A 26,141-nucleotide genomic window follows, 5' to 3' on the forward strand; every position below is an offset into this window, starting at 1 on the left:
CAAACATGTAGAGCTTGATCTGTTCTTTGTTCGTGAGAAAGTAGCCGATGGTTCTATTGTCATTAGTGAGGTACCTGCTTGTGATCAGGTTACTGACATTCTGACAAAACCACTATCTTTATCTTCCTTTGCTCAGTTTCGAAGTCATCTTTGAGTTTTGCCTGTCGGGAAGATGGGTGAATGTTAGTGTATAGAAAAAGAGTCTGTTAGCCCTAAATTCTGTTAGTCTATTAGCTGTTAGTCTATTAGCAGGTAGTTTGTTATTCAAGCAGTTATGTTGTTAACAGTAGTTAGCAGTCAGTTACTCATGTACTCTATAAATACTTCACTATTTGATAAGGAAGGGTAAGTAATTCAAAATGTACATTTAGTTCTCAATACAGTCTTATTCAAATTTTGAAAGGTTCAAAAAAAATCATAAACAAAAATTATAAAAAAATTTAAGTAAAAAATAAAAATTCATTTTTAAATACAATTAAGTTAAATTTTAATTTTTATTGAGCGATAAAATTGTTCGGATGATCACTCTTTTAAAAGGAAGAAGTATATATAATTTGGACATAATTAACTCTCTAAATTATAAAAAGAAAACATATTTGTATTTTTGAATATTTTTATTTTTTTATAATATTTTTAAATTTTTAAAAACCTTTTTTTCTTTTTCTTATAGAAAATTTGAAATTATTTTTTAATTGTAGGGCCCAATTTTTGCCCAGCCCGCTTAAGAGAAAACAAAAACAAATAAAAATAAAAGACCCAATATAGTGGCCCAAAAATTAATTAATTATAGGCCCAAAATAATGTCAGCCCAACAAGCCTAAACCTTAACCAATTTCCAATCAAATCAGAAACCCTAGGGCGACTTAGCGCCGCAGCAAGCTGGCGCCGCAACCGCCTCCTCAAGCGCCGCACATCGCGCCCATCGCTCCGCGCATGTCGCGCACACTCCTCAACAGCCTCCGAGCCTGCGAAAAATGAGGCATACAGTGCAGCAATAACAATAAACACAACAAATATTGTTGGGAAAATAGATTTTTTTTGCTATTATTTTTTTATTTTCGGCTATTTAAGGCTGTTGTCAAATCTGTAAGGGGGGATTTTTTTCAGTTTAAAAGATACGAAATAGAGGGAAAGAACAGAGATCGAACTTGTTTTTTAAAGTTTTTTTTCGTTTTACTTTGCAGTGTCTATTGTTTTTATTTCCATATTTTTTTATTTTCTTTTATTTTCATTTTATTTTATTTAAAATAACGAAGAAAAGAAAGAAGAGGGGCAGATCTTACCTTTTTCGCCGGAGCCGACGAGCCGTTGCCACCTCCGACGCAATCGGGGCCTCAGCGCGTGGCTGAACGGCGGCGCAAGGCTGGGGTCGAAAAACCCTAGCAGAGGATTCTCAATTTTTATTTTATTTTATTATTTTTCCCCTTTCTGCTGTAAATCAGTTTTTAACAAAAAAAATTTGTTTTAAATAACAAAAGTGAAACGGCGCCGTTTTGCAAGGGGCCAGATCTGCGCGTCGACCCGACCCACAAGCAGGGTCCGCGCGTTTTGGCCCTGAATGTGGAATTTACGCAACTGGTCCCCTTGTTTTTGAGTCAACTTCAATGCAATTTTTTTTATTTTCAATTTTGACCGCACGTTTGTTTCTTGTTTCAATTTGGTCCCACATGAAAACGCTGCGTATAAGGGACTGGTACATTTGCTCGTTTGCTCCCTGATGTTTCCAGCGCACTACAAATTAGTCTTCAGCTTTATTATTTTAAATGTTTACCTGAAAGTTTCATGTAGTTTCAGTTTGGGTCCCTTGTTATTAATTATTTTATTATTAAAATTAATTGTTTTTATTATATTATTTATTATTGTTATTGATTATTATCATATTTTCTATACATATATATATATATATATACACGCATAGTGTTTTTTAATATACATATGGGCATTTTTTTATATATAGGTATATATATATTTTAAGCTTTTATAAATACATGCATATATTTTATACATATGTTTTGTTTTTATTTTTGTTTTTACTTTTTATATATACTTTATATTTTATATATATACTTTTTTGTAAATATATACACATGTACATATTTTATATTTTTACCTTATTTTCATAAAATTTAGCATACATATATATACATGCATATTTTATTAGAAATTATAATAGGTTTTTGTTTTGTTTTATATTTCATTTATTTTTTATTTTATATACGTATACTTATATATACTGTTTAAATATATGCTTATACATGTTTTCAAAATTTATTTATGTCTCATACTTATATTTTGAAAATACATATATACATATATTTTAAATGAGAGCATTTGTTTCATATTGTACATTAATTTTTTAACATACTCTTTTTGAAAATATAGTTTGGTTTTAACCATGCATCGAGGTTATTTTCTTGATTCAAAGGTTTTTTTTGAATAAAAGCAATATTCGAAGTTTGGGATTTTCGAGGGAAATTGAGCCCTAACGTATTGGGTTCTGATTTTCTTTGTTAATCTTAAATAACCGAGAATATTCTTTATTCAAAATGCATGAGTATAAAAATCATTTTTGGGAACTTAACTTGTTGCGCCCTAACGTATTGGGTATGGCATGTTACTTTTTCAAAATGAAGATTTTCGCATAAAATAAAAGCGATATTCAAAGTTCGGGGATTATGAGGAATTGTACCCTAACGTATTGGGACTCGATTTCTTTACATGACTTGAACAATTGATTATCCTTTTTCAAATTCCATCATTCAAGCTGTTTTTAAAATCCTTTTAACCTTCGACACTAAGACATTAAATGATCAATTTGGTACCGATTTTGGGCGTTACGAGGGTGCTAACCCTTCCTCGTGCGTAACTGACTCCCGAACTCGTTTTCTCAAAATTCGTAGACCAAAATAATTTTTAAGGTGAGCCGATCACACCTTAATCAAGGATCGGTGGCGACTCCGGTTTTTGTTTTTAAAGTCGACAACCTAAATTTTTGTTTTCAAAAAATAGTTTCGACATTAATCTTTTAAATTGTAGTTAAAATTTTTTATCTTTTTCTCAATTTTGAAGAGCCTTTTTCATAATTTTTGGAATTATAACTTTTATTTATGATTTTTTAATTTTTTCATAAATTTTAAATTATTTGCTAATATGAAAAATAAAATACTGCCAAATCTATATTGTAATATTGAAAGTCAATTTGTTCTAAATAAAAGAGTTGAAGTCAAATTGAAATAAATATATAAAGGTTAAGGATCGAATTTCATAATATTATACCTTATACCTTATACCTTATACCTTATATGTGTATAACACCAAAATAAGCATTTAATGGCAAGGGACTATTGTGCTCTTTTATTTAACATATAATGATTAATTTACTCCTTTTTCAACAAAGAGATCAAAATACAGTTTGAGATATAATACAAGGACTTCTATTACTTCATATGGTATACTCAAGTTTAATATATTATATATTTTAGATAAATTTTAATTAATTCTTGTTCGTATAGTATAAACTTATTCAAGGTTTAGGATTCTCGATTCGATGTTTAAGGTTTAGGGTTTTGAATTCAAGATTCGAGTTTAGGATTTGGTGTTCATGATTTGAGGTTTATAGTTTTAGGTTCAAAGTTTGAGGTTCAGAGTTCAAGATTTAGAATTCGGGATTTGAGATTCGAGGTTTAAGGTTTTATGGTTAAGGGTTAAAAAAACTATCGCGATTATGTATCAATGACATGGAAAAAATTGATGAAAAGTTATTATATAACTAGGAAAGAATCATGAATGATGTGATGGAAAGAATCCATAAAATAATTTGTCATTTGTTACTAACCGAAAGGATACGATGAGATATAAAACATACACCTATAGAAGTACCAACTATAATGCTACAACACACAACCGCACACCTTAAACGAACCAAAGATGCCTAGACACCATGACACACCAGCCATTATAAAAAATTGCAGTATTGACACCATTTTAAGTTCATCAACTTCCTCCATCATTGACACTAGCAATGACAACAAACCCACCCGATGAAACAAATACAACATTGCCGATTTCCAGCTTCCTGCAATTGATCTCTTTAGGAGACTCCAACAAATAGGCATAACTGAGTCCGGTTCAATCAACCAGACTGGCATTCTTCCACCGTTTCGTCGGAACAATGCTCAATGCAGTCTTCATGGCCAAGATTGTTGTGACAAATAGGCCTCGAAAAGCAATAAGACATGAATGAGTGAAAATCAATTGGTCTCTCCCAGTGCAACCCCACTATGAGATGAAAAACAACGACGATGAAGACGAAAAAGGGGATCAGATCGATTTGGCATAGGTCAAACTCCTCATCTGGTCCAATAGCAATCAAATTTGACTTCTGAGAATATGTGTTGAGACCAAAAAGACCTAGAAGCATCTTAGGATGAATTTCATATTGATCAGTGAGTCTTTGTCCACTTGAAGGAAAGAACAACGACAGCACAACAAGGGGCATAAACATTTACCACACAACAGTGAAAATTCTTCTTCAACCATAGCCCTGCCTTTGGTTGAATTTCCATCAATTTTCCCAAGATCAAGTTTTGGTCTAAATTCATATTAATAATAAATAATATTTATATATAAGCCTATGTATCCCTTTCAGGATGGCATTTCTATCCCCAGGAAGAAGTTGGTCATATCGCGCGATCATAGTAGAACGACCGTGCGATACTACGATGGAGTCTCCCTTCCATGATGATGCACTATATATACTGCACTTTAATGGAATTTTCTCGCACTTTCTTCTCTTTAGTAGTTTCCTCCTAAGTTCTATCCCTCTTCGCCGGTTCTTCATACTGAATTTCAGTTCTTTAAAACCATGTTGATGATGGCCATTTTCAGTCATCAACATCATTTCTCAATCGGCTTTTTAGTTCAGAACTTGAGCTACTACAAGCCTACAACACTTATAAATTAATATCCCAAGGCACCCAGAAGAAGGACTGATCACCCAGAAATGGCGAAGAAGCATTTGAAAGTGAGGGCCGAAGCCAAACGACTGAAAGCCGAGATGGGAAAGGTACGGGAAGACCAATTATGCTTAAGAGAGGAGCAGACAAAACTAATAACAAGGTTTGGAGAGATTGAGAGGCAATACAATGAACTGCAACAGGAAGCTGAACTGATAGCCAAGCAATCAGCCATGACTGGAATCAAGCTGAGCCTGATGTTGGGAATTCTGAAAGCTCGAGAGGGTGGAGATTTGGTTCAAGCCGCTGATCTCACTCGCTTCCTTGGGTAATTTGTTTCTGCAATTAAAAACTTTCTTATCATCTTATAAAAGCAGTTATGATGATTTGATTACTTAAGATGCATGGGTTTATTTTAACTATGATTTCTGCATTTAATTTGCAGTGAAATTGTTTCCCTGGAAAAAGCAAAAGCAATCTTAGCTGACGCACAAAGATGAAGAAGATACATAGAAAGCAAACGCAATGGAGATCGTTGGAGCAGAATTTTGGTGATTTCATTTATGGAATCTAATGCATGCAGCAGTACTGTTGTGGTGCTTACCGAGGAGTTTGAAGGGTGCTTTGTTTTTTACGTGTAAATTCTGTCGTTGAATATTTGTTTTGATGTTATATAAAATATAATAATAAATTTGGAGTAAAGTAGCCTCCAGCATTTCATTGCTAATTATATTTTATTTTATTTTACTTGTGACATTAATAAATAATTTAAAATTATTAAAATTTTATAAAAAATTTGAAAGGTTCAAAAAATCATAAACAAAAATTATAAAAAATTTAAGTAAAAATAAAAATTCATTTTAAATACAATTAAGTTAAATTTTAATTTTTATTGAGTGATAAGATTGTTCTGGATGATCACTCTTTTAAAAGGAAGAAGTATATATAATTTGGACATAATTAACTCTCTAAATTATAAAAAGAAAAAATATTTGTATTTTTGAATATTTTATTTTTTCATAATATTTTAAATTTTTAAAACCCTTTTTCTTTTTTTATAGAAAATTTGAAATTATTTTTAATCTTTTAAATTGTATTTAAAATTTTATCTTTTCTCAATTTTGAAGAGCCTTTTCATAATTTTAGGAATTTTATTTATGATTTTTAATTTTTTATAAATTTTAAATTATTTGCTAATATGAAAAATAAAATACTACCAAATCTATATTGTAATGTTGAAAGTCAATTTGTTCTAAATAAAAGAGTTGAAGTCAAATTGAAATAAATGTATAAAGGTTAAGGGTCAAATTTCATATTATACCTTATACCTTATATGTATATAACACCAAAATAAGCATTTAATGGCAAGGGACTATTGTGCTCCTTTATTTAACATATAATGATTAATTTGCCCTTTTTCAACAAAGAGATCAAAATACAGTTTGAGATATAATACAAGGACTTCTATTACTTCACATGGTATACTCAAGTTTAATATATTATATATTTTAGATAAATTTTAATTAATTCTTGTTCGTATTATAAATTTTAATTAATTCTTGTTCGTATTGTATAAACTTATTCAAGGTTTAGGATTCTCGATTCGATGTTTAAGGTTTAGGGTCTTGAATTCAAGATTCGAGTTTAGGATTTGGTGTTCATGATTTGAGGTTTATAGTTTTAGGTTCAAAGTTTGAGGTTCAGAGTTCAAGATTTAGAATTCGGGATTTGAGATTCGAGGTTTAAGGTTTTATGGTTAAGGGTTAAAAAAACTATCGCGATTATGTATCAATGACATGGAAAAAATTGATGAAAAGTTATTATATAACTAGGAAAGGATCATGAATGATATGATGGAAAGAATCCATAAAATAATTTGTCATTTGTTACTAACCGAAAGGATACGATGAGATATAAAACATACACCTATAGAAGTACCAACTATAATGCTACCAACACACAACCGCACACCTTAATCGAACCAAAGATGCCTAGACACCATGACACACCAGCCATTATAAAAATTGCAAGATCGACACCATTTTAAGTTCATCAACTTCCTCCATCATTGACACTAGCAATGACAACAAACCCACCCGATGAAACAAATACAACATTGCCGATTTCCAACTTCCGCAATTGATCTCTTTAGGAGACTCTAACAAATAGGCATAATCGAGTCCGGTTCAATCAACTGACGGCATTCTTCCACCGTTTAAATCGGAACAAAATGCTCAATGCAGTCTTCATGGCCAAGATTGTTGTGACAACATCCGATGCAGATAGGCCTCGAAAAGCAATAAGACATGAATGTTGGCACATAATTAAATTAATCTTGTACAAATAAATTATGAAAAGTTACACACATTATGAAGAGTGAAGAGACTTGAATATGAAAAGTTATACACATGCATGGATAGTCATAACTCTTATAGTATTTAAGTTATGTAAATGAATAGTGACAACTCATAGCATTTAGTGATATAGACAATTGTCACTTACAACTCCTATATAAGGAGTTGTATGTGATGAAGAATTTAAGTAGAGTGATTGAAATAAAAAGTTCATTAGAAGGAATTTTATTTCTTCCATATACAAAAATTATTTCTCTTTTCATTATATTTTTATCATTTTCTTTGTTTTATTTCTCCAAATATTGTTCAATTTTCTACAAATTGGTATCAGAGCCTTGTTCAATCGAAATGAACAATTCTATTCCTCTTTCTTCCGTTCCCCAATTAACCAAAGAAAATTATGGCAAATGGAGTATCCAAATGAAGGCTCTTCTTGGATCTCTAGAAGTTTGGGAGATTGTTGAAAAAGGTTATAATGAAGTTGAGGCTGAAGAGGAGGAAGGATTAGCACAAGTTCAAAAAGAGAGTCTAAGAAAATCAAGGAAAAAAATCAGCAAGCCTTATTTTGGATATATCAAGGAGTTCAATCATATGAAGCGCTTGGGAAAAATAGCTTGTGCCACCACGGCAAAACAAGCATGGGAATTTTTACAAAATTCATTCAAAGGAGATGAAAAGGTGAAAAGAGTTCGGTTGCAAACTCTTCGAGGGGAGTTTGAAAGCTTGCAAAAAACAGAGTCAGAATCAGTTTCTGATTACTATTCACGGGTTTTGTCCATAGTCAACCAATTAAAAAGAAATGGTGAAACTATGGATGATATTCGTGGTGTTGAGAAAATCCTCCGTTCTTTAGATTCCAGATTTGACTACATTGTGGTAGCCATTGAAGAATCAAAGGACTTGAGTACCATGACTATTGATGAACTCACAGGTTCATTGCAAGCCCATGAAGAAAGATTAAACAAGAAGAAAAAGGAAGTAGATCTAGATCAAGCACTCCAGTCAAAGTTGTCTCTGAATGAGAAGAAGGGAGATTTTAAAAATTAAAGAGGAAGAGATCGTGGTCGTGGAAGAGGAAGAAATTTTAGAGGAAGAGGCTCAAATGCTCGTGAAAGAGGTGAAGATGCAAGCATGGAGAATGGATGGAAAGAAGCCAACCAAAGTTAAAATTTTAGAGGATCACAAAGAGGACGTAGACGTGGAAATCAAAGAGGAAGAGGTCGTGGCTATTTTGAATGTTATCATTATCGCAAACCTGGTCATTTGGCAAGTGAATGCTGGTACAAGAAAGAAGAAAAAAATGAAGCTAATATAGTTCAAAATAATTAAGAGCAAAAGCAAGAAACTTTGTTGCTCGTATCTCATGGTGGAGAGATTGATGATGTCTGGTACATAGACAGTGGTGCTAGCAAGCATATGACAGGTAACAAAAATTTATTTTTGAAGTTATTTGAATCTGATTGTGGAGAAGTAAAAGTAGGAGATGGCAAAGCTTACAAAGTTAGTGGTGTTGGTGAGTTAGAGTTCAAAACAAAGCAAGGAAGGGTAGAGAAAATGTCTGAAGTTTATTTTGTTCCTGGTCTTAAAAATAATCTACTTAGCGTTGGGCATCTCTTGAAGAAGGGGTATGATATTCATTTCCGTGACATGGCTTGTTATTTGTCAAAGAAAAATCAGGTTGTTGCTAGAGTTGGAGTGGCATCAAATAATCTTTTCTCTCTCACCCTTCAAAATCAGAATATGTCTTGCTTTATTGGTGCTCATAAAGGAATTTCAAAGTTATGGCATGATAGATATGGACATTTGAACTATGGAAATTTGGAGATGCTTTCAAGGAAGATGATGGTCGAGGTTTACCAAAAATCGATCGGCTTGATGATGTTTGTGAAGCATGTCAACTTGGAAAGCAACACAAAATTGCTTTTCCTTCTCAATCCTCGTGGAAAGCAAGAAGACCATTGCAACTTATTCACTCGGATTTTTGTGGTCCAATGACAGTTTCATCTTTGGGAGGTAATCGTTACTTTATCTCTTTCATTGATGATTACTCAAGAAAGTTATGGGTGTATTGTGTCAAAGAAAAATCAGAGGCTTTTCAAAGATTCAAAGATTTCAAGGCAGAAGTGGAGAACTTTACTGAGCTGAAAATTAACACCTTACGGACAGATCGTGGAGGTGAATATTTTTCAAAAGAATTTGAGAAATATTACCGAGATAGTGGCATCCGGCATGAAATGACAGTCCGCCATACACCTCAGCAAAATGGTGTGTGTGAAAGAAGGAACAGAACAATTATGAAAATGGCTAGATGTCTTCTTAAGAAGAAGAGGTTATCAAGAAGATTTTGGGCTGAAGCTATTTCCTGTGCAGTTTATCTTATAAACAGATCACCAACAAGAAACTTGGAGAATTACACACCACATGAGGCTTGGTATGGTATAAAGCTTAGTGTTCGTCATCTTAGAGTATTTGGGAGTGTTGCTTACTCTCATATTCTAGATGCAATGAGAAGCAAGTTGGATGACAAGTCAGAGAAATGCATTTTCATTGGCTATAGTGAAAGAAGTAAGGCATACAAGTTGTACAATCCAGTGACAAAGAAGATTGTGATAAGCCGAGATGTTCGGTTTGATGAAAATTCCATGTTTGAAGAAATGGAAGTTGAAAAAGAAAATTTGCCAATTTTTCCTTTTGAACTTAAACAAGAAGAAGAGACAGTAATTGAGAATGCTGAAGATGATGCTCAAGTAGGAAATCCTCCTGCTTCCCCAAGTTCTTCGTCAAATTCTTCTTCATCCAGCCCGATCCGAAAAACGAGAAGCATCCAAGAGTTATATGATGTAACGGATGAAGTTGTGCAAAATGATGCTGTATTCTTTGCTTTCTTTGCAGGAGATCCAATTTCTTTTGATGATGCATATCAAGAAGAAATATGGAGGAAAGCCATGAAAGAAGAGATTTGCTCAATTGAAAACAATGATACATGGGAACTCACAGATTTACCGCCGCACAAGAATTCAATTGGAGTCAAATGGGTGTACAAGACAAAGATGAATTCGAATGGCTCTATCAACAAGTACAAGGCAAGACTGGTTGCAAAAGGATACAAGCAAAAGGAATGAGAAGATTTTACAGAGGTATTTGCTCCAGTTTCAAGACTTGAGACAGTTCGGTTACTTATTTCTCTTGCTGCCCAAAACAATTGGAAAATGTTCCAAATGGACGTAAAATCTGCATTTTTGAATGGTGTTCTCAAAGAAGAGGTCTATGTTGATCAACCACCAGGGTTTGTCAAAAAAGGAGAAAAAGAAAAAGTTTACAAGTTGAAGAAAGCTTTGTACGGGTTGAAGCAATCACCCCGAGCTTGGTACAGCCGCATCGATTCTTATTTTCAGAAGTGTGAATTCGAGAAATCTCCATATGAGCATACTCTCTACATCAAAGGGAATTCTCAAGGAAGATTCATGGTTGTAAGTCTCTACGTTGATGATCTTATTTTCACAGGAAATGATGTGAAGATGTTGAAAGAATTTCGGCACTCAATGATGGTAGAATTTAAGATGACAAATTTGGGAGAACTTCATCATTTTCTAGGCATTGAAGTTCATCAATCCAAGAAAGGAATTTTTATTTCACAAGAGAGGTACGCAAAGAAAGTTCTAAAAAATTTCATGATGGAAAATGCGAATCCAGTCTCTACTCCATGCATTACAAGTCTGAAGTTATCTAAAGAGGGTGAAGGAAAGCTTGTCAGTTCTACCATTTTCAGAAGATTGGTTGGGAAGTTGATGTATCTAACTTCGACAAGGCCTGACATCGTGTATGCTGTTAGCTTGGTGAGTAGATTCATGGAGAAACCTTACTCCAATCACTGGGAGGCTGCCAAGAGAATATTGAGATATGTGAAGGGAACCATTGATTATGGAATTTTCTATAAAGCTAATACATTAGTTGATCTCATTGGTTATACGGATAGTGATTTAGCAGGAAGCATTGATGATAGCAGAAGCACTTCTGGTTATGTTTTTCACCTTAGTAGTGGTGCAGTTTCATGGAGTTCAAAGAAACAATCAGTTGTGGCGCTTTCGACTACAGAAGCTGAATATATCGCTGCATCTTATGCAGGATGTCAATTGATTTGGTTACGTGGAATTTTGGAGAGTTTTAAGCAGAAGCAGAGCAAGTCAACGATTTTGTTTTGTGACAATAGTTCTACTATTTCGGTCACAAAAGATCCAGTTCTTCATAGAAGGACAAAACACATTCGCATTCGGTATCACTTCTTGAGGGAACTAGTGAATAATGGTGATATTCAAGTTGAATATTGCAAGACAGAAGATCAGATGGCTGATATATTCACAAAGCCGCTTAGTGGACAAGTCTTCAAGAAAAATGTTGAAAGGTTGGGAGTTCGAAGCAAGTTTAATTTAAGGGAGGCATTGTTGGCACATAATTAAATTAATCTTGTACAAATAAATTATGAAAAGTTACACACATTATGAAGAGTGAAGAGACTTGAATATGAAAAGTTATACACATGCATGGATAGTCATAACTCTTATAGTATTTAAGTTAAATGAATAGTGACAACTCCTAGCATTTAGTGATATAGATGAATAGTCACTTACAACTCCTATATAAAGAGTTGTATGTGATGAAGAATTTAAGTAGAGTGATTGAAATAAAAAGTTCATTAGAAGGAATTTTATTTCTTCCATATACAAAAATTATTTCTCTTTTCATTATAGTCTTTATCATTTTCTTTGTTTTATTTCTCCAAATATTGTTCAATTTTCTACAATGAATGAGTGAAAATCAATTGGTCTTTCCCAGTGCAACCCCACTATGAGATGAAAAACAACGACGATGAAGACTAAAAAGGGGATCAGATCGATTTGGCATAGGTCAAACTCCTCATCTGGTCCAATAGCAATCAAATTTGACTTCTGAGAATATGTGTTGAGACCAAAAAGACCTCGAAGCATCTTAGGATGAATTTCATATTGATCAGTGAGACTTTGTCCACTTGAAGGAAAGAACAACGACAACACAACAAGGGGCATAAACATTTACCACACAACAGTGAAAATTCTTCTTCAACCATAGCCCTGCCTTTGGTTGAATTTCCATCAATTTTCCCAAGATCAAGTTTTGGTCTAAATTCATATTAATAATAAATAATATTTATATATAAGCCTATGTATCCCTTTCAGGATGGCATTTCTATCCCCAGGAAGAAGTTGGTCATATCGCGCGATCATAGTAGAACGACCGTGCGATACTACGATGGAGTCTCCCTTCCTTGATGATGCACTATATATACTGCACTTTAATGGAATTTTCTCGCACTTTCTTCTCTTTAGTAGTTTCCTCCTAAGTTCTATCCCTCTTCGCCGGTTCTTCATACTGAATTTAAGTTCTTTAAAACCATGTTGATGATGGCCATTTTCAGTCATCAACATCATTTCTCAATCGGCTTTTAGTTCAGAACTTGAGCTACTACAAGCCTACAACACTTATAAATTAATATCCCAAGGCACCCAGAAGAAGGACTGATCACCCAGAAATGGCGAAGAAGCATTTGAAAGTGAGGGTCGAAGCCAAACGACTGAAAGCCGAGATGGGAAAGGTACGGGAAGACCAATTATGCTTAAGAGAGGAGCAGACAAAACTAATAACAAGGTTTGGAGAGATTGAGAGGCAATACAATGAACTGCAACAGGAAGCTGAACTGATAGCCAAGCAATCAGCCATGACTGGAATCAAGCTGAGCCTGATGTTGGGAATTTTGAAAGCTCGTGAGAGTGGAGATTTGGTTCAAGCCGCTGATCTCACTCGCTTCCTTGGGTAATTTGTTTCTGCAATTAAAAACTTTCTTATCATCTTATAAAAGTAGTTATGATGATTTGATTACGTAAGATGCATGGGTTTATTTTAACTATGATTTCTGCATTTAATTTGCAGTGAAATTGTTTCCCTGGAAAAAGCAAAAGCAATCTTAGCTGACGCACAAGGATGAAGAAGATACATAGAAAGCAAATGCAACGGAGATCGTTGGAGCAGAATTTTGGTGATTTCATTTATGGAATCTAATGCATGCTGCAGTAGTACTGTTGTGGTGCTTACCGAGAAGTTTGAAGAGTGCTTTGTTTTTTACGTGTAAATTATGTTGTTCAATATTTATTTTGATGTTATATAAAATATATAATAATAAATTTTATCTTTTTTTTTACACATTTATTCAATTTAGTCTCTACTTTTTTTATTGGAATAGCCTTCAACATTTCAATGCTAATTAAATTTTATTTTATTTTATATTTCACCTCAACAAATAATTTAAAAATTATTAAAAATTTCAAAAACAAATAAAGGTTCAAAAATCATAAATAAAAATATAATTCCAAAATTATTAAAAATTCTTTAAAGTAAAAATAAAACAAATTTTAAAAAATAAAATTAAGTTAAATTTATTCTTTTATTGAGCGTTAAGAGATATGATTGTTCGGATGATCATTCTTTTATTTGTATTTTTTTATTTTTCATAATCTTTTAAAATTTTTAAAATTATTTTTATTTTTATAGAAAATTTGAAATTATTTTATATGTATTTGAAATTTTATCTTTTTCTCAATTTTGGAGAGCCTTTTTCATAATTTTTGGAATTATAACTTTTATTTATGAACTTTTTAATTTTTTTATAATTTATAAATTATTTGCTAGGATGATATATAAGATAAAATAGTACCAAGTCAATACCAAGTCAAGGGTCAATTTTCTCTAAATAAACGAGTAAAAGTCAAATTAAAATAAATGTATATAAAGGTCAAGGGTCAAATTTCATATTATACATTATATTTATATAACACCAATATAAGCATTTAACGGCACAATATTTTAAAGAAGGGACTACTATACTCCTTTATTTAACATATAATAATTAATTTACTCAATTTTAAATGGAAAGACCAAAATACAGTTTGAGATATAATACAGGGACTTCTATTAATTCACATTCCCTTCTAGTTATTTTTAGGGTTTCTTTTATTTGTTTGCTCAGCGTTCATATCTAAGTTTTAGACCATGTAAATTGTATTGATAATAAAAACTTATTTGAATATAAATATAAAAAAATATTTTTAAATAGGTGTCGATTAAGTTTTAACTCGATTGACATAAACATTATTATTAGTGCAAGAAGACGTAACGTTGTAATAAATCTTAATTTAATAAAATTTCTAAATTTGAAAATTAGAAGGATGAAATTTGTGGGCAAATGACCAAAAAAAACCCTTTTTTTCAATATTTACCGAAATGGGCTAGTTTTTTAATTATTTACCGGAATGGGCCATTTTCCGCGAAATCGCGTCCACGTAAGCGCGATGTCAGGGTACATGTCAGGACATCGCGTCCACGTCAGCGCGATTTGCTGACATGGACACAAATCGCTTCCTTGAGGGAGCGATTTGCTGACGTGGCATGAACAGTTTATGTTTTTAAGCTTGGAAAACTTTGAAAGGCCATAACTTTTGGCTCGGTTGTCCGATTGAGACGATTTTTTTTTTGATTTCGAATAAATTTTCGAGATCTAAATGCTGACAAACTTCTTAGAGATGAATAGAGACTAATTTGTAAAGTATAATTTGTTAGTTACGAGTATAGGGACTAAAGTGTAATTATTTCAAAATTAGCATGAAATTTTTGTACTTAAGAATATTTGAATGTTATGGAAGGATGAAATTGAATTTGAATTGAAAAACGAAGCTTAGATTTGAAAATATGACTATTTAGGTTTTAGGGACTAAATTGAATAAAATGAAAAATTTTAGGGAACTTCTCAAAAGTGGAATGAGCTGACTTATACCTATAACAGGATGATATAAGACAATTCTGTAAAAAAATATCCGGTGTTTACTTCAAATAAATAAGGAAAATAATGATTTGAATGTTTCAAAATTCAATTTTAAATCGAAAAAATCAAAATTTAGGGGCAAAAAGGGATCTTTTTCGATGAAAACTGCGGCAAACCGCCTTCGGCTGTTTGTCAGCGCGTAGATCTCGAAAAGTTATTCGAAATCAAAAAAAAAATTGTCTCAATCGGACAACCGAGCCAAAAGTTATGGCCTTTCAAAGTTTTCCAAGCTTAAAAACATAAACTGTTCATGCCACGTCAGCAAATCGCTCCCTCAAGGACGCAATTTGTGTCCACGTCATCAAATCGCACTGACGTGGACGCGATGTCCTGACACGTACCCTGACATCGCCTTACGTGGACGCGATTTCGCGGAAAATGGCCCATTCCGGTAAATAATTAAAAAACCGGCCCATTTCGGTAAATTTTGAAAAAAAATGGCCTTTTTAGGTAAATTGCCCGAAATTTGTTAGAAAGCATATTTTAAAGTTTTTAAATATTATAAAAAGCGTACGTATCACTTTCAGGAAGAAGTTGCAGATATCGCGCGATTACATTCGAAGGAGCGCGCGATACCTAAAGGCAGAGTCTCTACTTCGAGAGGATGCTGACCACTATATATAACTCTTATTGTAAATTTCGCCTGTCCTTCTGTTTAGTCATTTCGATCAAAGTTCGCCGTTGTTCCGAGGAACTTACTGAATTCCAGCTATTTTAAACCATGTCTGGGCACAATTTCAGTCATCAACATCATATCTCAATCGGCTTTTTACTTCAGAACTTGATCAGCTACTACAAGCCTACAACACTTATAAACATCCCATGGCACCCAGCAGGACTGATAACCCAGAAATGGCGAAGAAGCATTTGAAAGTGAGGACCAAAGCCAAACGACTGAAAACCGAGATGGGAAAGGTAAGGGAAGATCAACTATGCTTAATAGAGGAGCAGTCAAAATTAATGACAAGGTTCGGAGAGATTGAGAGGCAATGCAATGAGCTGAAACAAGAAGCTCAAATGATGGCCAAGCAATCAGCCTTGACCCGACTTAAGCTGGAACTCATGTTGGGAATCTTGAAAGCTCGTGAGGGAGGAGATTTGGTTCAAGCTGCTAACCTTACTCGTTTCCTTCGGTAATTTGATTCTGCAATTCAAACTTTCTTATCATCTTATAAATTTACTTATTATCATTTGATTAATTAAGATGCATGCCTTGACTTGTGTATTTAATTTGCAGAAAAATTGTTGCCATGGAGAAAGCAAATGCAATCTAGGCTCAAGTCAAAGATGAAGAAGATGATCCATAGACAACACCCCAATCACAAGGGAGCCAAAAATAAAACTGAATGTCCACAACGCATGTATAAATCACAGTTTTATTGCTATGTCTTAGTGGCTAATATAAATAATTATAATAAAATTTTGTGTACTATGGTTGTTACTTTTAATCATATTTCAAACACACTAAGTATTGTTCCATTAATTGTCTTCGTTTTTTTTATACAATGTTTAGAATTATTTATAACTTCTCTCTAACCTGCACTTAAAATCATGTTTTTTATACTAACAATAATATCAATACCAATTAAGCCACGTAAGATTGTGTTACGAAAACTTGAGAAAAAAACCGTTCAAAGGAGGCAAAATGAGGGAGATGAAAATCATATTAGAGCCTCCTTGTTGGTAAGTGGTAACCAAGTTGTCTTAAAACCTGCTGAGATTAATCTAGGTTAAAATAGTTATTTCAGTCTATGTACTTTTAAAAACTTAAAATTTCAATTCTCTATTTTTTCAATTTATAAATTTTAAAAAATTAAAATTCGTTAACTAAACATGTTTGTAATTAAGTAATCTATTTAACATACTTAAATTAATAAATTTTAATAGAAAATATTAATAATATTAATTATACGATTTAATTTTTAACTTTCTTTTAAGCAACGTGTTGAAGCCGCAGGTTTTGGCGTTATACCCACAACACTGTCTACCGCTTTATTTACGTAGTTCAAGCTTGTGCCCACGGGTTTAAGCAGCAAGTTGTGTTATTTATTAGTTGGATGTAGGTGTTGAGTTGACGTTAGATTTTAGAATTAACCACCTTCAAGGTCTTTCTGTTTGAATTTGAGCTTTTTTGGGAAGGAGGACATGTCCATCTCTATAAGGAAAGTCAAACTTTGAAATCCCTTTTTTGACTGCAATGATTTCTTTGAAGGTTCCGCTTTTATATCCACAGAGATATCTTTTCCCTTCCTTTTCTTCAAAAAGTATGGCTCCTCAATAGTTCTCACTGGAAGATTATTTTTCCGTCTGTTGGAATCTTTAATGGTGGCAGTTGCTGAAGTTTTTCTTTAAGAATTTTTACTGCCTTGGTTTGAGCTGTGTTCCTGAAGGATTTGTAAATCTGAAAATTTTGGGAATACTTTTAATTTTCTTTTTATAAAAAAGTTAAATGATTGAAACGATTTTTATAAAAAAAATTAAATTGATTGAACTTATTTAGTTTTACCAATTTTTACTATCTATATATGTTGAATATTTGTTATGTACATGCATATATCTTTTTTTTGTAATAAAAATTTTGTTATTTGAGATAAAAAATGAAAAAAAAAAAAAGGGTGTCGCTTGACAGACAACCTCCACCCTTCCAACCCGATTCAAACCCATATTTTGGCATATATTAGTGTCACCGTATAGGTTGGCACCACCAATTATGGCCTATTAAAAATGATTTTTTTAAAACCCTATTATGGCCTCACGATGGACTGATGATTGTGAAAGAAAAAAAAAGTGGTGGTGCCAACTTGTAAGTAGAGGTGATCATGAATTGGGCCACCTGGCCAGACCTGACGGCCTGCCCAAAAAATGAGAGGGTTCAGGTAAAAATATAGGTCCGAAATATGAGTTTGGGCAAAAAAAATGAGGTCCATTTAGAAAACGGGCCAGGCCTCGGGTAAGACTTTTTTGGCCCGAACCCGGCCCAGCCCGGATTATATATTAAATATATATTTTATTTTTAATTAAATATGGGCTGGGTCAGGGTCGGGCTTAGCAATTTTCTTTCGGGTCAGGCTTGGACAAATTTTTAGGCCCATATTTTGAGTCGGGTCGGGCCCAAGCCTAAAAAACGGGCCTAAAATTTTATCTGGGCCCGGTCCAGCCCGGCCCATGATCACCTCTACTTGTAAGGCACCACCTATGATAATTATTGCAAACTTGTCATTTTAATAAATAATTTCATGTGTATAGCATTTGAGGTAATAATTTTTTTTGTATTATTGAGATAAAAAAAAACCACATTAATCTTTGAATTTAATATTTTTTTCAATTTGATCTCTGTATTTTTTTTATCCACATTAATCTTTAAATTAACTATTTTTAGTTAACTATCTAAAATGCATATCATCGAATCTAAACAAATCAAAATATATTTGATAAAAATTATAAAAATATAGAAATTTGTAAAAGAAATATTAAAATTACTAAAAGATGAGGTTTATAATCAACCTAGACAAACATATGTCACAATATGTTTGAATTTATACATTCATTTATTTAGGGTCATTTTGAAAGTGATTTTTTAATAATTATATTTTTTATAATTTCAAAATAATTTTATATTTTTATATTTTTAAATTTTAAAATTTTGATGGGATGAACATGAGCGTGCATTTATCCATGTTCAATCTAAACATGCATTCTTTTTTTTATTACATTTTATAATTTCAGAAAATATTTAATTTTTACTGTCTATTTTTATGATTTTTATATTTTAAATAATATTTAAACCTTTTAATTTTTTAAAATAATTATTGCAGTGAGATTTGAGAAGATAGATTCTGTACTAAAATTATATATATAATATGGATTTTATTGAAATAGATATAAAACAATATTTTCGAAAACGTTTTTTTTTTGAATTAGAATGAAAAAAAAGACAATTTATTTGATATATTAATTTTAAAATTATAACTGTAAAAATAAAAAGTATTTACACTATTAAATAATAAAATTAATATTTAAAATTTTCACTATAAATATATTAAATAATATAAATAATAATTGCATAAAAATGATATATATATATATAATAAATATCATTATTTGATACACTCACAGTTAATTTTATAACTTCACTCAACAATCACATATTACAAGTAGAGCTGCTTATGAGTTGTGTGGCCTGCCCAACCCATCTTCAGCTGGACTTGAATAAGGATTCCTTGTCCTCTATCAACCCGGCCTAACTTAAACTTAAATCCAATGATTTGTTAAGATATTTTTATTTAAATTTAATTACAATATATATATATATAAATATTGATATAAAAGTAAATTTATATTAATATTAATATTATACAAATTCATATTTTGTTATTTTATATTTATATATAAATATTTTTATTATTTTATATTTCTAAAAGTAATAATATTAATATATTGTTAAACAATATTTTTATTTTATTGTTTTAATATTAATATAAAATTAAATACTATAATAATTTTTATTTTAATATAAATATTTTTAAATAGTAATATTCATTCCATTTTAATATTTTATTTTATTTTAAAAAAATTATAAACATAAACACGAGAAGGAGAATACATTAACAAATAACACATTAGATATCATAATCTTCAACAACTAAACATATTGACGTAGCAACATTTATCTTTTATCCATCATTTAGAAACTACATAGCATTCCTTTTTTACATCAAGTATACCAAATGTAACATTAAGTTTATTAAACCATTAAAATTTTTCTTCAAACATAAAACTAGAATATAAAATTTATTGGGTAATTATATTACCATGTTTGGTTTATTTGACTATTTATTGACAGAATGAAAGATTATTTAGAAACCATTTTACTAAATTATGCTTGATTTTAAATCTTACCTATCTTTTTAAATTTCATATATCTCTTGAAATGCAATTAAAATTTTATTTGTTTTAAATAATTAATTATACATTTGATTTTTTTTAAATGATAAATATAGTGTAAAAACAAACCTATTAAAATGTAAAGTCTTGATGACGTTTTGTATAATTTATGTCTATCCTTTTGGAAAAAACAAGGTATTCTTTAATTTAATTAAGCTAGCTCCTTAATTTCATCTAGTTTAGAAATACTTAATTGTCACAAATGATAGAAAATATTGGAGAATAAATTGCAATGGACCAAAATTATAAAACCAAAGGTTAAAATTATCATAAAATCAACATTACCTTAAGAATTTTACGGTTACCTAAAATGATGCAATGAGATTACTCTTATTGTACCAAATTTTATGACTATTGAAAATGTAAAATTATCTGCAAGGTCCCCTGCAGGAAATTAGAATTCCAAAGTGCTATTCTTTCTAGTTGAGGAATCGGACCAAGCAAAACCAACAAGAGTGCGTTGATCTGAGACTGATCTCATTCACTCTCTCCACCAAAAGGACACAATCAGTCCATATTTCCCGAAAACAGCAACTGGAATTTGATGGAAATGGAAATTATGCAATTCTTTCAAAGGAGAAAAAAGGAATAGACACCAGAAATTCTTGCACGAGGGAACAACCAAAATATGTCCAATACTCATCATCTCCATAATTCAGATGATTTGGAGCTTAATTATTTTATTCATTCATTCATTCATTCATGCACACACCTCCATCGCTGGTTCTCTTTTAACATCATAAACCAAACATTTTTCACAAGGTTAAACTACTAGGCTTCATAGAAAAAGTTTGTTCCAACAGACTCTACTTTACACTCATAAGTTGGCAGTGGAAGTACAAACCCGGTTGTAGAAGATAGGCACGTAGTTCTTCACAGATCACCCCTTTAGTTCACCCATATTAGCCTCATTCATTCATCTTAAGCACGCATCGGAGGCAACCCCCTTCATGCATCAGATCAAATGCCTTGTTAATATCTCCAAGGGTCAAATTGTGGGTGATGTACTCATCTATTTTGATTTCCTGCAATGATAAGGAGTGTATAATAATATCCTGCTCATTCTACAGGCTTAATTATAGATTCGCCTACAAACTATGTTTACCTTCTTCATGTATTTGTCCACAAGCCAAGGCACTTGTGAACGACTCTTGAAACCACCAAAAGCTGTCCCTTTCCAAACACGGCCAGTCACCAATTGGAAAGGTCGTGTAGATATCTCCTGACCTGATGCGGCAACACCTATGATTACTGATGTTCCCCAGCCCTGAAAATTTCTCGGGCACTTTAGCAGTGATCTTCCGTTTATGCAGTCATTAGTGCTCATCAAATTCAGGCAACACATACCTTGTGACAGCATTCCAAAGCAGACCTCATGACAGAGACATTTCCGATACACTCGAAACTGTAATCAACACCACCATCTGTGAGATCAACAAGGACCTGCTGAATTGGCTTATCATAGTCCTTTGGATTCACAAACTCTGTAACTCCAAAATTCTTTGCTGCAAGTTGCATTTCACCAAAAAGAAGGAAAGAAAGAAATCAGAATATAGAAACAGAAATAATGAATGGTTTAGATTTATTACAAAAAAAAAAAAAAAAAAAAAAAGATAAGAAAAACAATATCCACCCATTTTCTTACAATTTATTTCATTATTCACATTACACATTGTTTATTGAATATTTCATATTAATATTTATCAAATTCTTCTTTGTAAGCATTATCATTTGTAAATTACTTGCCTACATCAAACTTTTTGCTATCAATATCAACGCCAATTATTCTTGAAGCACCAGCTGACTTTGCACCCTCTGCGACCTGCAACATTGCATTCCAGGATCACCAAAACAATTTAATATCAAACAAACAAGCACCACAAAGAGAATAACGATGAGAATAACAAATATTTTTAAAATGCAGCTCAAAATATGCATAGGACTTAATAATAAACAGTATAAACAAATTTCTACGCAAGATGCATATTTGACACTTACAGCAAGACCAACAGTCCCAAGGCCAAAAATAGCAACAATGGCCCCTGGTTCAACTTTGGCTGTGTTCCAAACTGCTCCAAGTCCTATCCAACACCAAAGTATGTATGAAATGAAAGTTTTGTACAAAGGCATCACAAAACCAATAATATATATACAGTCAAATAAAAAAAAATCCAATTGCTATATGATTGTATATGCAATTACAGAATCATAAAATGAAGAGAAAGCTAAACAAGCACTTACCAGTTGGAACACCACAACCAAGAAGGCATACTTTGTCCAAAGGAGCCTGTGGATCAATCTTTGCAACACTAACATCATGTACAACCGTGTACTGGCTAAATGTTGAGGTGCCCATGAAGTGGTAGATAGGTTTCCCATTAATTGAGAAGCGGCTCTTGCGATCATTCATCATGACTCCAGCTCCAGTGGCTGTCCTAACTTTGCCGCATAGGTTAGTCTTACCTGATTTGCAGAACTTGCATTCTCTGCACTCTGCCTGGTAACAAGGGATGACATGGTCACCTGGTTGAACTTCAGTTACACCTTCACCAACACTTTCTACAATTCTGCACTCAAAAATTCAAACATTTCTCACTCTTTACCGACCAAGAGGCTCATAAACTGTAAGAACTAAAAGGAAAAAACATACCCAGCAGCTTCATGTCCAAGAATGCACGGGAATAGACCCTCAGGATCCTTAAAAAGGTAAATCAAGCATGACATCATAATTAAACAGCTAATTAGAAAAATATCAAAGAAGAAAAGAAAAACTAGAACCAGATCAAACTAGGTGTTAGCACTGTCACTGCAAGAGGATACACAAAGAACATCAAATTATATTCTTATCAATAGTATCTCACCCCAATTCGAAGTTAACATCAAAAGAGTAATGAAATCAAAACATTATACACATATCTTTCCTATTTTAAATCAATAATACAAAATCAGCAAAATACTCCCATTTAGCATGGAATTTCCACTTTTTATTCGTTCCTAGCAATCAAGTTTACATGGCATTTTTTGAACCAAAAAAAAAATCATTATCCTACTGAAAAAGTAGTGTTCGTTAGGATGGAAAAGCAAATAAAGCTAAAATAATCCCTTTTTTTTCATACATCTTAAACAGCTCCTTGTTCAAGATAAGCAATTGGCACTGATATATTTTGCAAACCAAAAAAGGAAACATGTAGATATAGAAAATGGAAATGAAAAGAAAACGGAAAAACCTTTCCGCTCCAAGTGTAGGCATCAGTGTGGCAGAGAGCAGTGAAGAGAATCTTGATCCGAACCTCACCGGCTTGTGGCGGAGCCACCTGGACATCCTCAATGACCAGTGGCTTGTTCGGTTCATAAGCCACCGCCGCTTCACAATCACAAGCACATTAGAATTAATAAGGTTTTAAAACAACTGGCAAACACATCAATAAATAAATAAAGAGAAATACCTTTGCAAGTTATGACTTGCCCTTGAGTCGCCATTGATGAAAATGAAGAGGATTTTAGAAGAAAATAGAAATCTCAAATCAGAAGGATCAATTAATCAATTTATTTGAGGTTGAGAGAAGGAGTGGACAAAACTATCTTAATGTTTCTGTTTTTCCGGATATACGATAAATCAAATCGATTTGTACAGGAATCGCTGATGTTTGTTTCACAGTGGAATCTTATCCCTCACTAGGTTTTGGTATCCCAAATCCAAGTTCTTGTCATTAACAAAAAGAATAAAAAATCAATTAAATTTTTTCATTAATGATTTTACGCGTAATAGCTTTTAGTTTAATATTATATTTTATTTAAAAAATTATTAAAAATTATAAAAATAATTTCATAAAATCATTAAAAATATAAATATTTAAAACTTATAAAATATTATTAAAAATTTCATAAAAGTTTATAAAAATTATAATAAATTCTAAAAAATAAAAGTGTATTAAAATATTTAAAACTTTCTATAAACTTATAAAATTATAAAAAATTCATAAAACTTATAAATATTATAAAAATTATAATAATTAGGGTTAATGTACAATTTGCCCCTAAAATTGTACTCAATTATCACTTTAGTACTTAAAAGAATTTTTTTATCAATTTAATACCTGAAGTTTCCAAACGCCAGGGATGTTACTCCAGTTGTTACCGTCATTACAAAAAAAGATGATGTAGCATGCTAGAAGCGCACCACATCACCTAATTTTATGTTTTTTTTTCTAAAATAAATGTATTTTTTTTAAATACAAAAATTTTAGAAAATAACAAAAAGAAGGAAATTTTCAAAAAAATTTAAAATAAAAATATTATAAAATTTTCCAGAATTTAAAAATATACTTTTCTTTTAAAAAACATAAAATGCAAAAATAGTGAAAATTTAAAAAGAAAAATAAAAATCATTAAAATATAGAAAAAAACACAAAATAATATAGATATATATAGTACTTTTTATTAACCTAGGTTTTTTTTGAAATTTTTCTTTTAAATTTTTAAAATTTATTTTCCATAAAACAATTACTCAAGGCTTGTCACTTGTTTTTTTTTTTTTAAATTGGGATTTTACTAAACATTCAAGGTAAGTTAAGTAAATTTCATACGGACTTATTAAGTATTCAATATACTTATTCCGCCACCTCCCTTTTTCCTTGTAGATTGTCGTCTTGCGGAACATGTCAAGTGAAACATGTTAAGCGGATAAACAAGACGCTCACACTATCCTGTTATCGATTCGGTAGTCTTTTAATCGTTTAAAGCTTGATTTTATGGCATGTAAATATGTATTATGTAATTTGTTGACCTTAAATGTTGACATAGTTTAAAATTTATTTTATGCATGCCTTTGCATAATGGTAATGCTTATTGAATGCTGACATAGTTTAAAATCACGACAATACTCCTCCTCTTGGTGGTCCGCTAGGGTATCAAAGGGAAGAGGATGGACACGTCTACTACTCTATTGTTGAAGTAGTGGGTAAAAGGGTATGTAACAACCCGTTTTCAGTGGTGTTGGAAACAGTGATTTTGGAACCACAATTTCAACAAGTGAGTCAATATTTTATTATTTATTTATTATTTATAGGGTTTTTTCAAGGTCGTATTAAAATTTGGTTAGAAAATTTTAACGTTTAAATAGTTAATTAAGTAAAAAGAATTAAATCGTAAAAGATGCAAAAGTTAATTACTATTAGTTAAAGGTGTTAAATGGCTATAGAAATGTGAATTGATGGACTTAAGTGGTAATTATACCATATAGATAGATAGTGGACGGTTATAGACATTGTTTAGTAAATTATTAAGGTTATTTTAAGGGTAATTTGGTAAATAAGTAATTAAACTAAAATCTAATAAGGAAAAATGATATCATCTTCTTCAATTTTCATTCCCAAAACTGAAACACCATTTTTAAAGGGTATCAAGCTTTCGACCAACACTACTTCTCTTGCATGGTATGTATTTCGAGTTCGTTTTTAGTGATTTTTATATTTTTGAGATTGTTGTAGCTTAATCTAGCTAACTTGAGGATTAATTCGTAAAATTGTTAAGCATTTTAAAATGTGCCATTTTTGAGTTTGTGAAGCTTTTGAAGTTTAATGATAGTTTTATAAGCTTGATAGCTAAATATGACTATTTTGTAAATTAGTTTTTAATGATTTTAATGTTTAAGGACTAAACTATTAAAGTAGTAAAATTTCATGAAACTATTGTGAAATTGTGAAATTTATGGGCTGTACAAGGGCTATAAGAAATTCAGCTAGCTTGGTTTAAGCTTAAATGTGTTCAATTCGAAAGTTTCAGGTTTAGGGACTAAATTGCATAAAGTGTGAAGTTTAGGGGTAATTTTATAAATTGATAATAGAAGGGCTTATATATATGTTTGATTATTTAAGTTGTTTGAAATGATTAATTGAATGAAAATTATTATTTAGATCAAGAAACAAATCAATCAGACACAAATGGTGGAAAAACGAAGTTAGCAAAATAGTCGTTGAC

General features: G+C 31.7%; 5 protein-coding genes across 5 annotated transcripts; 4 read left to right on the top strand and 1 right to left on the bottom strand.

Annotated features, from left to right (window-relative positions):
• The first annotated feature begins 4,811 nt into the window (after window positions 1-4,811).
• LOC105766026 (uncharacterized) lies at window positions 4,812-5,663 on the top strand. Its single transcript, XM_012585324.2, has 2 exons — window positions 4,812-5,283; window positions 5,401-5,663. The coding sequence occupies exons 1-2, from the start codon at window positions 5,003-5,005 to the stop codon at window positions 5,453-5,455; spliced, it is 336 nt and encodes a 111-aa protein (XP_012440778.1). The 5' UTR covers window positions 4,812-5,002; the 3' UTR covers window positions 5,456-5,663.
• Window positions 5,664-7,657: 1,994 nt separating this feature from the next.
• On the top strand, window positions 7,658-8,356 carry LOC105764946 (uncharacterized). Its single transcript, XM_012583773.1, has one exon. The coding sequence runs from the start codon at window positions 7,658-7,660 to the stop codon at window positions 8,354-8,356; it is 699 nt and encodes a 232-aa protein (XP_012439227.1).
• Window positions 8,357-12,652: 4,296 nt separating this feature from the next.
• On the top strand, window positions 12,653-13,554 carry LOC105766038 (uncharacterized). Its single transcript, XM_012585332.2, has 2 exons — window positions 12,653-13,156; window positions 13,274-13,554. The coding sequence occupies exons 1-2, from the start codon at window positions 12,876-12,878 to the stop codon at window positions 13,326-13,328; spliced, it is 336 nt and encodes a 111-aa protein (XP_012440786.1). The 5' UTR covers window positions 12,653-12,875; the 3' UTR covers window positions 13,329-13,554.
• Window positions 13,555-15,873: 2,319 nt separating this feature from the next.
• On the top strand, window positions 15,874-16,701 carry LOC105771588 (uncharacterized). The gene is made up of 2 exons (XM_012593026.2): window positions 15,874-16,351; window positions 16,456-16,701. Exons 1-2 carry the CDS (start codon window positions 16,041-16,043, stop codon window positions 16,490-16,492), a joined length of 348 nt encoding a protein of 115 aa, XP_012448480.1. The 5' UTR covers window positions 15,874-16,040; the 3' UTR covers window positions 16,493-16,701.
• A 4,088-nt stretch (window positions 16,702-20,789) lies between these two features.
• Window positions 20,790-23,773, bottom strand: LOC105765953 (alcohol dehydrogenase class-3). The gene is made up of 9 exons (XM_012585245.2): window positions 23,609-23,773; window positions 23,390-23,526; window positions 22,813-22,859; window positions 22,404-22,729; window positions 22,161-22,243; window positions 21,909-21,984; window positions 21,510-21,667; window positions 21,268-21,429; window positions 20,790-21,187 (listed from the first exon to the last, which is right to left on the bottom strand). The coding sequence occupies exons 1-9, from the start codon at window positions 23,640-23,642 to the stop codon at window positions 21,071-21,073; spliced, it is 1,140 nt and encodes a 379-aa protein (XP_012440699.1). The 5' UTR covers window positions 23,643-23,773; the 3' UTR covers window positions 20,790-21,070.
• Window positions 23,774-26,141: the final 2,368 nt, after the last annotated feature.

This window comes from Gossypium raimondii, chromosome 7 (assembly GCF_025698545.1).
Source record: "Gossypium raimondii isolate GPD5lz chromosome 7, ASM2569854v1, whole genome shotgun sequence".
Taxonomy (NCBI): domain Eukaryota; kingdom Viridiplantae; phylum Streptophyta; class Magnoliopsida; order Malvales; family Malvaceae; genus Gossypium; species Gossypium raimondii.

Bases quoted from the DNA above. Each gene is read 5' to 3' on its own strand.
- LOC105771588 (XM_012593026.2), top strand. From the start codon at position 16,041: ATGGCACCCAGCAGGACTGATAACCCAGAAATGGCGAAGAAGCATTTG. The intron at 16,352-16,455 runs GTAATTTGATTC...TTTAATTTGCAG, and splicing joins AACCTTACTCGTTTCCTTCG to AAAAATTGTTGCCATGGAGA.
- LOC105764946 (XM_012583773.1), top strand. From the start codon at position 7,658: ATGAACAATTCTATTCCTCTTTCTTCCGTTCCCCAATTAACCAAAGAA.
- LOC105765953 (XM_012585245.2), bottom strand. From the start codon at position 23,642: ATGGCGACTCAAGGGCAAGTCATAACTTGCAAAG. The intron at 23,527-23,608 runs GTATTTCTCTTT...GTGATTGTGAAG, and splicing joins GCAAGTCATAACTTGCAAAG to CGGCGGTGGCTTATGAACCG. The intron at 22,244-22,403 runs GTAAGTGCTTGT...GGTGTTGGATAG, and splicing joins TGGTTGTGGTGTTCCAACTG to GACTTGGAGCAGTTTGGAAC.
- LOC105766026 (XM_012585324.2), top strand. From the start codon at position 5,003: ATGGCGAAGAAGCATTTGAAAGTGAGGGCCGAAGCCAAACGACTGAAA. The intron at 5,284-5,400 runs GTAATTTGTTTC...TTTAATTTGCAG, and splicing joins GATCTCACTCGCTTCCTTGG to TGAAATTGTTTCCCTGGAAA.
- LOC105766038 (XM_012585332.2), top strand. From the start codon at position 12,876: ATGGCGAAGAAGCATTTGAAAGTGAGGGTCGAAGCCAAACGACTGAAA. The intron at 13,157-13,273 runs GTAATTTGTTTC...TTTAATTTGCAG, and splicing joins GATCTCACTCGCTTCCTTGG to TGAAATTGTTTCCCTGGAAA.